The sequence below is a fragment of the Anastrepha obliqua genome, chromosome 6, assembly GCF_027943255.1.
Source record: "Anastrepha obliqua isolate idAnaObli1 chromosome 6, idAnaObli1_1.0, whole genome shotgun sequence".
In the NCBI taxonomy this organism is placed as follows: domain Eukaryota; kingdom Metazoa; phylum Arthropoda; class Insecta; order Diptera; family Tephritidae; genus Anastrepha; species Anastrepha obliqua.
The window spans coordinates 42,668,238-42,678,447 of record NC_072897.1 but is presented as its reverse complement, the minus strand read 5'-3'; the positions used below and the strand labels follow the sequence as shown (position 1 = coordinate 42,678,447).

General features: G+C 36.8%; 1 protein-coding gene across 1 annotated transcript; it reads left to right on the top strand.

Moving 5' to 3' along the window:
- The first annotated feature begins 832 nt into the window (after positions 1 to 832).
- On the top strand, positions 833 to 4,194 carry LOC129250421 (uncharacterized). Its single transcript, XM_054890040.1, has 4 exons — positions 833 to 1,591; positions 1,651 to 1,994; positions 2,067 to 3,071; positions 4,177 to 4,194. The coding sequence occupies exons 1-4, from the start codon at positions 1,006 to 1,008 to the stop codon at positions 4,192 to 4,194; spliced, it is 1,953 nt and encodes a 650-aa protein (XP_054746015.1). The 5' UTR covers positions 833 to 1,005.
- Positions 4,195 to 10,210: the final 6,016 nt, after the last annotated feature.

Genomic DNA, 10,210 nt, shown 5'->3' with positions numbered 1-10,210 from the left:
GCCAATATACATTTTTTTTTAGTATTATAAACATAAAATAATACACCAAGTGTCCTTTTATTCTATAGTATAAACATTCTAGATATTACATAAAAATTTTCAGTTCGTTACTCCAATTAGGAACAAAGTTACAGATTTTTGAGACGGTACGCACGGTTCTGTCCCACAGTGCGGCGGTCGCCATTCGTCATTATGGTCTTATTAATTCATAAAGTTAATTTTCGGCTTACCTCATTATAATAATATATTAGAGATTTTGATCCTTGTCTTAAAATGGTAGTATCTTGGTCAATTACATGGATTGGTCGTCCATCTGCATTAGGGGGGTCCTTATTTTGGGAAAGTTACTAGATCATCGTTCACCGGGTCTAATTTTTTTCCTTTTGGTATAAAAAAAATAACTGCAAAGTTTGAAGCCGATCGGGCTTCATTTGATGGACCCGGAAATCGCTTATATCTGAAAGATCCACTAATAGGTGTAAAAAAGACGATTTTTTCACTATTTTACTTTATTCTGTATTTTTTTGCTCATGGTTGTTGCTTTTTTTTATTAAATTACATTGAATAAATATTATTACATTTCATTTCAAATATATTTTACAAAAAAACCACCTAACAGGAACATTTTTCATTTAAATTTACAGCATGTCAAATGAAAATATAGTCGATTTCGTATCGTTTTTTGTTGGGGTTTTTTTAGATATATGTAATTATATTTTTTTTTTTCAATCCTACATTTTTTCAAATATATACGTATTTTTCCCTTTTCCACTAAATCGTCCTGCATGTCAGCCAACCCCGCGCAAGGGTCGTGTGCGACTCGGCGCCACGCCGGTAGGTGGCCGCGCGAGTCTTCTCTCCCATAAATGATATTATGCGCAGCGGCTTCAAAGCGACTTTGATATTTTGACAAAAAGTTTATCCCTGTGTCGTATAAGTGCTGCATCACACATCAAGTGCTTTCTGCGAAGTTTATTTGGAACATATGGCAAAAAAAATATCACCATGTCGGATAAACCATCGACCTCAAGTCATTCAAGTAGAAGATCTGTGAAAAATTTGAATAACATTGATTTGATCGGCAACATTGCGCATCAGATCACGGGCGCCAAACTTCCGTGCATCAAACAAGTGTTACAAGTGATGTTCCATAATATGCGATTTGTTGGACTTACTGCAAAAGACAGTGCAAAATTGACCATAAGTGCAGCTGTAATATTTTGGCAACAAGCTCGCATTCCAATTATTAATGATAATAAGTGTGTGAAAAAGCTGATGAAAGTTTACGACCAATGGAAAAACATACAAAGAACTGTCCCAGATAAAAGGTCAAATGCACAAAAGCAAGTTGCCGAACAATTTACTCAAAATCTTGATGATTTGTTTGATATTGCCATCGGTGATGCGTTGGAAAAAATTCGAATTGAAGAGGATAGAGAATTTTTAAAATTGCAAAGACAAAAAGGTCGTCCAGGCTGCATGGTTGGTGTCGATATGAAGTTATATGGGCGAGAAAAACGTACGCAAGAACGACAAGAAAAAGAAGAAGCGCGTAAAAGAAAACACGAGGAAGAGATGGCTAGACCTTCAGGTAATTTATTGCAATATGTCATAATTTCAAAAATCATATTTGATTGTGAATTTTTTCAGATGTCGTGAATTGTGATGATGAAGATGCTGAAATGCCATTTTGTGAAACGATTGATGAAGAAAATGAACCGATTGACGATGACTGGGAACCAGAGAAAGTAGCTGGTAACGCAACATCCGCCAAAAAAAGAGGCCGAAAAGAATTCATCACAGCAAGATTGGCTGCTGCACTTGATAATGCTAAAGTTTCGGATGGTATGGCCGTGCATATCCTCATTGCAGCTGCTGAAGCATTTGGAATACGGGCTGAAGAGTTAGCTATCAACCGTTCAACTATTCATCGCGCTCGCCTGGAACATCGATTGGAAGATACAAAAGATGTGATGGCTCGGTTTCCCGACAACGTAATTAAAGCTTCAGCTTATATTTAATTTTTATTGGGTTTTCAATTTTTCATTTTAAAATAAATTTTTTAGATAAATACCGTTGGATCATTAGTTGTTCATTGGGATGGCAAACTACTACAAGATTTGATTGGTAGACTCAAAGTTGAGCGCATAGCAGTTCTTGTGAGCTACAATGGGACATCCAAGTTCCTCGGAGCACCGAAAATTGAATCGTCAAGTGGAGAACACATTGCTGCTGCGGTTCACGAGACATTAGTTAAATGGAACATTGCGGAGTACGTGCAAGGCAAATGTTTTGACACAACTTCAAGTAATACCGGCACAGAAAAAGGAGCTAGTGTACTCTTGGAAAAGAAACTAAAGCGTCAGTTGTTAGATTTATCGTGTCGACATCATGTTTACGAGATTCTTCTGTCGAGCGTTTTTGAGGTCAAATTATCACCTAGCTCGGCACCAGAAGTTCTAATTTTTGAAAGATTTGCCAAGTCTTGGACAAGTTACGATTTGGATTCGTTTTGCAGTGGTCTCAACGAAAAAATGGTTCTTTTGCAAATTGATCAAGTTGAACAAGAGAACATCAAAAAATTTTGTTTTGATCAGTTGACAAAGAATCAAATTCGAGACGATTATAAAGAGTTTCTCGAATTGGTTCTTACATTTCTTGGAGCAGGACCGTTCAACTTCCGTACACCAGGACCAACGAGTAACGCTCGATGGATGGCAAAAGCTATTTATTGCTTGAAGATTTTCTTATTTCGACAACAATTTCAGCTTACAAAAAGAGAAGCGAATGGTTTGCGCGATATTTGCATTTTTCTCATCAAACTTTATATCAAGCCATGGTTCAGATGTACGAATGCTATAGCTGCTCCTCTCCAAGATTTGAACTTCGTTAAGGCTGCTGTTCAATACGATCAAACTGATTCTGCAATCTCAAAGGCAGTTACAAAAAAATTGACTCATCATTTATGGTATTTGTCGGAAGAATTGGTAGCCCTAGCCTTCTTCGATTCAGATGTGTCTCACGAAGAGAAACGCCAAATGGTTGAAAAATTACAATCCAAAGAGCCAGTTGTGAAATTAAAAAACGGTCGAACATATACTAATTTATCAACATTTGAAAATTACACTTTGAAAGATTTCGTTTCAGAAAATACGAAGAAATTTTTCAACCGCTTTGGTTTGTCAACAACGTTTTTAGAGTTTGACCCATCGACTTGGGAAACGGCATTTGATTACGAAGAAGGTTGGACTTTTTGTCAAAATTTGTTTGTTGTTAATGATACAGCTGAAAGAGGCATCAAATTTATAAAAGATTTTAACAGAATTTTGACGAACGACGAAGAAGAACTCCAATTAGTGTTGCAGTTTGTGCAATCATATCGCGAAAAATTCCGTTCCTATAAGAAATCTGACTTGACACTCTGAACTTTAGTGAGTTTATTTAACACACTTACTAGAAAATGTAAAAAAAAGCAACAACCATGAGCAAAAAAATACAGAATAAAGTAAAAAAGTGAAAAAATCGTCTTTTTTACACCTATTAGTGGATCTTTCAGATATAAGCGATTTCCGGGTCCATCAAATGAAGCCCGATCGGCTTCAAACTTTGCAGTTATTTTTTTTACACCAAAAGGAAAAAAATTAGACCCGGTGAACGATGATCTAGTAACTTTCCCAAAATAAGGACACCCCTAATCTGCATAGGCAAAATCTAATCTAGCAAATCTGGCCTCTAAATACAATGCAGCCCCATGATTAAGTTAAAAATAAAATATCGTTAGCATCTTCTACAATTTTATTTCTTAATATAGTTAGTGATCCAAGGTATCTCCTGCTACCTTCAATATATAAACTCATAGAATTTTTTGCGGCCTCTCTCTAACGCACATATGATTTACCTGAAAACTCGAATATATATATATCCAAGCTTTTATTACACGTTAACGCATCGTCAATGGTCTGAGTCCGGTACTCCGCCACCTGAGATGCTGTTCTCAGAGTCCTAATTTGGTTATTTAATTAGCTTATTTCTACACGTAAGCTTGCGGTATGAGTAGCTATTAATCTAGCTATATCTTCCGCGGATAAGTGTATATTCTTATATACATTTTTTTGTAAGGGTCCTCTCCTCACTTTTTTCACTTATTTTTAATTACACTTTTCACTATTTTCTTAGTTAAGTTTGGGCACCTAGATTCTTTGTAATCATTGCCGCAATAACTACAATAATATAGGCGAACGTATTTAGGGGTACTCGAGCTGTTTCCCATTTACTTTATTTCTTCTTTTTTCATTAGTTTATGATATACTTTTACAGCTATAGTCTGTTCTTATAATCTTACTTATTATTCAAAAACTCTTTTATGGGCATTTACTATCACTAATAATAATTTCTTATCTTTCTAACTTCCTTCGTATTAAAAGACGTTACGTTTGCTTTCTGTTTTGCTTTTAAAATTTTTGTTTTTTTATCTTATAATTTTCGCCTAACACGTGGGGTACTCTATATTTTTTCTCGAATGTGTTGTTGTTTGTTTCGCCCGATTCGTAGGGTACTTATATTTGTTCACCGACCGTATGCCCTCTCGTACGCGGTATTTCCTGACGGTTAGATAGCTCCTGACAGGATCGCCAATTAAGTTTGTAGCACGCGCGAGCGTTAAAAAAAATAAAACACTAAACTGAAATTTGAAGTGAAGTCTTTATTATTTATAATATTTATGCTTACGCTATGGAGAACAAATAATTGTTTACATTAAATATTTCACTACTGGAGGAGCTTATTTCATCATCATACAATTTGAGCTTATGCTAGCTTTAACATTTATTTATCTTACATATCCCATTTCATCGTCATACAATTTGTGCCTTAAGGGAACCCGGTGGTCTAGAAATTTCAAAAAATCGATTTTTAGGTTTTTTCGATATTTCGAAAGTATAGTACCATTGACTAGGTAGAGAGCGGTCCGGGCGCTCCTGTACCTCAAACAATAAACTCATTTATCTCGAACCGACTTTTTCCGGCCTGGTGCTGTCAAAAAACAAAAACCTATTCAACCGAATCGTTTAAAGTTTTAATATGTTTTTCACAACATCAATGGCAATCGCCCGTACTAGAATTATAATATTATTTCAATTATTTCGTTTTTTTTTATTAAAAACCTGATTTTTAGAGTGTGAAATTCACACCAGCGCCATTTTGTCAAAGTTTTTTCTTTTTATTCTAGTACGAGACATAGCTACAGTCATACTGATTAATAATTTTTTTAGTTTGGTGTTTCAGATAAATAGAAGAGAAATGGTCCATCATCCAGGTCTAATTTTTCGGGAGGGTCAACCTCAGAGCCATTTTTAAAATTATTAACATAAAAAAAAAGTTTTTCATTTTTGTATGAAGCGTAAAAAATTTAAACATGGATTTTAATTTTTTTTATTGTAAAAAGAATATTCCTGAAAATACCCTACATTTGCGAGCTCTAGGCCACCGGAACCCCCTAATATTTATTTTTCTTATATATTTGCCATCAAGCAGCTTACCAGAGTAAAGTACTGATTACTGGGACTTTTTGTATATATTTGCCGTTATGCAGCTTACCAGAGCAGGGTATTAACTTGCACACTTGATACCCTAGCCTCTTTTGTTTTTTTTTTTACGAGGAGGAAGCATCGAAAGCCTAACCCCGTCAGTGTGGGACCTTAACCAGAACTAAACCTCCTACCGTCAAAGTACCCCCCGGTGCAACCATTAAGTTATTCGTCGGGGGGTAATTTTAGCACTAAACTCAACATCCGTTATTGTCCGGATGCAATACGTCGAAAGTAGCATCTGCTTGTTACCACCCACTGTTTAAGTCATTTGATGAGAGAGCAACCCTTGTCATAACAGTAGTCCCCCACCCACCATGTCTCTGTCCATACCATAGAAAGGTAATTTTCTATGTCCGGTATTGTCAGTTTACCTTCATCCAAATAAATTAATCTAGAAAATGGTCCTACGGTACAACCGAAAGTTACTACATCGCAGGAAAAGTGTGGACTAATATATTATGCTACAGAACTTCAGCTATTTGCTTTCGCTTTTTCGCCTTCTCTCCTTTTGCCTCAAATCATTGAGTACGAACACTGAGAATTTTTTAATACAATCTCATACTTCTTTCGATTGTGGCATGTGTGGAACAACATTGTCCGGTGTTATTGGTTCTGCTATTTGGGTTTCCAAAAACTCTCGTTTATTACTATATCTTTGGCAGTAAAAGAATATATGCTCCGCATTTTCATTAGCCTTGGCACAAAATGAGCATATAACTCCATCATCATGGCCATATTTATGGAGATATTCTCTGAAACAATCATGTCCTGTCAGGAACTGCGTCAAATAAAAGTCTACACTAACATGTTTTCTATCGACCCATGGCTGCACATTTCTAATGAGTCGATGTGTCCATCTCCCTTTGGGTGTTATATCTCAACGCCTTTGTCATTTTGATAGACTCTCGGATCTGATTTCTTTGCGCTCCTCAGCTATTAACGACCTCCCAAGGCTTCGGCTTTTGTCATATATCCTCTTACTTTCCAGAGCCATTATATTGGGGGGGCATTATGCCCGAAATTACTCCAATAGCTTCATGGGATAGTGTGCGAAAAGCGCTTGCTGTATGTTTCGTATTTTAACGCTTTAACAGGTGCAGTATGCATTAGAATGGATTGGGTAACTTTTGCCAGTGGTAGCTTTCTGTTCTGACTTGGTCTGCTTATGTTAGCCATTGTTCGAGATAGCGCCGTATTTACCCGTGCCGATTTCTCACAAGCCTTTTCAATGTGAGCTTTGAAGTTTAAGCGTGCATCAGTCATGACTCCCAAGTATTTCAAATACGGTTGGCTGTTAATGTTATGCCCGTCTATGCTTAGTGTGATGTTCTCAATTTTTTTTCTGCTTGTGATCAAACCTGCTTCAGTTTTTTGGCCCGTAAGCTGTAGGCTTGACGATGTAAGCCAGTTGTTTATTTTAAAAACTGTTGCACTACATATACATAGATTTAATCTGCTGAAGCTCTTTTTGCCAACGAATTATCATCCGCGTAACCAATTAATTGGACTTCTTTTGGTATTGGCATGTGGAGGATTCCGTCGTAAAGCACATTCCACAATAGAGAATCAAGTACGAAGCCTTGTGGTACTCCCCCAGTTAGTCTATATTGCTTAACTCCTTCGTCTGTGTCACAGAGTAGTACTCTATCTGATAGCTAGCTTTTTATCAAACGTGAAAGGTATGGCGGCGTTTCCAGGTTCCCTAAAGCTTGCATTATGTGGGACCAGCATGCAGAGTTAAAAGCATTTTTTACGTCAAATATTGTAACGGCGCAATACTCCTTGGTGCCATGCATCCATATTGTTCCTTCAATGGCATTTTCCGCTATTGATATTGATATAACTATCGATGCAATTAAAATAGTGGAGCGCCCCCTGAGGAAACAATATTGGTTGTCGGACAAGCATTTTTTTTCACTAAGGTGCTGCTGCAAACTATCAGCAATAAGCCGTTCTAAAATGTTGCCCATCGTATCAATCATACAAAGTGGTCGATATGAGCTCGGTTGACCCGGCGTTTTATTAGGTTTCGGCAAATGGACAAGTCGTTGTTGTTTCCAAATTTTTGGGAAGACACCATCTCAAAACACTTCTGATACGTCTCCGTGAAGAATTTTGCGTCTTCCTTCAGTGCAAGTTTCAGAGCTCCGTTAGGTGTTCAATCCAGTCCTGGAGCTTTAGCGTTTCCAAAACGACCCAAAGCTATATTTACCTCTGTTTCCGTGACTGTAGGTATATCTGTAATAAATAATATGTCCGTTGTTAGTCGGTGTTCTTGCTCATTTTCGTGCCTTGTGAAAAGGGTTTCCACAACCTTTTTGTCAACTATGAATATCGCTGTTCCACCAGTAAACGGGTTTCCGCACGTAAGTGTGCTTTTTCCTGATCATTGCAGCATCAAAGGCTTTGGTCAGGCGTGTTAACAGCCTGTGTACGAACATACTTATGTAAATATGTACTTGTATTTCGAACTCTCAGCAAAACAATGCTTATTAATATACACATATGCATGTACATACATACAGTGAGTGCCACTCAAAATGGCCCACATGTAAAAAGTTTACAAAACGTGGTATAATTCCAAAAACTTACATTTTCTTTTTCAACTTTTTTATTTTTCTTAAACTATAGATAATAGCCAACAAAAAAACGTAAACATATTTCATTAATAAAATAAAGTTTTCAAAATTTACGAGAAAGGAACAAAACACATGAAAAATGACGCGCCACTCAAAATGACCCACTCATTTAAATTTAGTTATATACATAAAAAAAATCATAAATTTCCTTAAAACTAGTATTTTGTCGGATAACCTCTTTGATTTATTACCGATTTCAACCTATTAGGAATGGATTCCACCAATTTGTTTGTAAAGTCTGGAGATATTTTCTCCCACTCCTCCATTAGGGCAGTCTTGAGGTCGTTTATATTTGATATTGCTCGCTTCCGAATTTCAACTTCCAATTTTTGCCATAAATTCTCTATTATATTTAAATCTGGAGACTGTGGAGGTGTTTTCAAGACTTTAGGGCAATTATACAATAACCATTCTTTGACGATGTGGGCGGAATGCTTTGGGTCGTTATCTTGATACCAGTGAAATGTATTCTCTATTCGCAGCTTTTGTGCACTTTGTTTTAGATTTTCTCGCAAAATTTGCAAATATTGAAATTTATCCATATTACCCTGCACGAAGCACAAATTTCCAACACCTGAAGCCGAACAAGCAGCCCACACCATCACGTTCCCACCACCATGTTTTACTGTAGGTCGAAGATGTTTTGGATCCAGCTCTTCATTCGGTTTTCGCCATACGTTTACCCTCCCGTCTGATCCGAATAAGTTGAATTTGGATTCGTCAACAAAAATTACGTTTTTCCAGAATTCGAAATCTTTCATGTAGTAGGTGTGAGCGTATTCCAAACGCTTTTTCCTATTTTTTTCACTTACAAATGGTTTTTTCCGGGCAATTCTTCCATGTAAACCAGCTCTATGAAGAACCCTTCTGACGGTTGTTGCACTGCATTTTATATTAAATGCTTCTGCTAACATATCTCGAAGAATTGGAGCACTTAATCGTGGATTTACTTTGACTTTTTGTAGAATCCAACGCTCTTCACGTTCAGTCAGCACTTTCTTACCAGGATGTTTTGGCTTGTTTGCGATTCGTTTTTCGTCATTATAACGTTTTATTATATTTTTTATAGTACTGCGTGATCTATTAACCATAACAGCTACTTCTCTTTGGCTTTTACCACTTTTATAATGCTGTATTATCAAATTTCGTATTTCTATTGTGGTTTGAGGAGCCATTTTAGGAAAATACGCAATATCTCAAACTCTTAAATTCGCACACGCAACTAATAAGTTGATCACATGAACAATGTATTCAAACCAACTAAACAGACAAAAATTTACAAACAGGTTTCGTGAAATACCGTTATATGAGTTGCTTTAAATGAGTGGGTCATTTTGAGTGGCGCGTCATTTTTCATGTGTTTTGTTCCTTTCTCGTAAATTTTGAAAACTTTATTTTATTAATGAAATATGTTTACGTTTTTTTGTTGGCTATTATCTATAGTTTAAGAAAAATAAAAAAGTTGAAAAAGAAAATGTAAGTTTTTGGAATTATACCACGTTTTGTAAACTTTTTACATGTGGGCCATTTTGAGTGGCACTCACTGTACATATTACCGCACACAGGGCAGTCACTTTATTCCCCTAAATGAGGATGTCGTCCAAAGCTAAAATTTTATGCCTAGCGTTCCTGTCATTGAGACTTCTCTATACATTAACGTTCTCCACACTGAGCAAGCGCCCAGCAAGAAGAGTGGTGGTCAGGTTACCCTGCACATAACCGCCACGCGTGGTCGTTAAACTATCACTAACCACGCCCCTTTACAATCACTTTGTTAAAAGCGTTGGGAAAATTGTGCCAAATTTTTTGTGTACGTGTGATTTTTTATCCCTTTCATACATATGGATTCGTTTGCCAGTGCCAGTTTCATATAAACGTAGCGACGAACAAAATAACTTTTAGGCCAGCGGCGACAGCACAGTGCGATAGCCCAGCGGCTAGCAATGTGGGCTTCCGATCCGAAATCCTTGGTTCGAATCACAA

Excerpts from the sequence above, each read along its gene's own strand:
- LOC129250421 (XM_054890040.1), top strand. The coding sequence starts at position 1,006 with ATGTCGGATAAACCATCGACCTCAAGTCATTCAAGTAGAAGATCTGTG. Across the intron at positions 1,592-1,650 it reads AGAGATGGCTAGACCTTCAG|ATGTCGTGAATTGTGATGAT; the intron begins GTAATTTATTGC and ends GAATTTTTTCAG. Across the intron at positions 1,995-2,066 it reads TGGCTCGGTTTCCCGACAAC|ATAAATACCGTTGGATCATT; the intron begins GTAATTAAAGCT and ends TAAATTTTTTAG.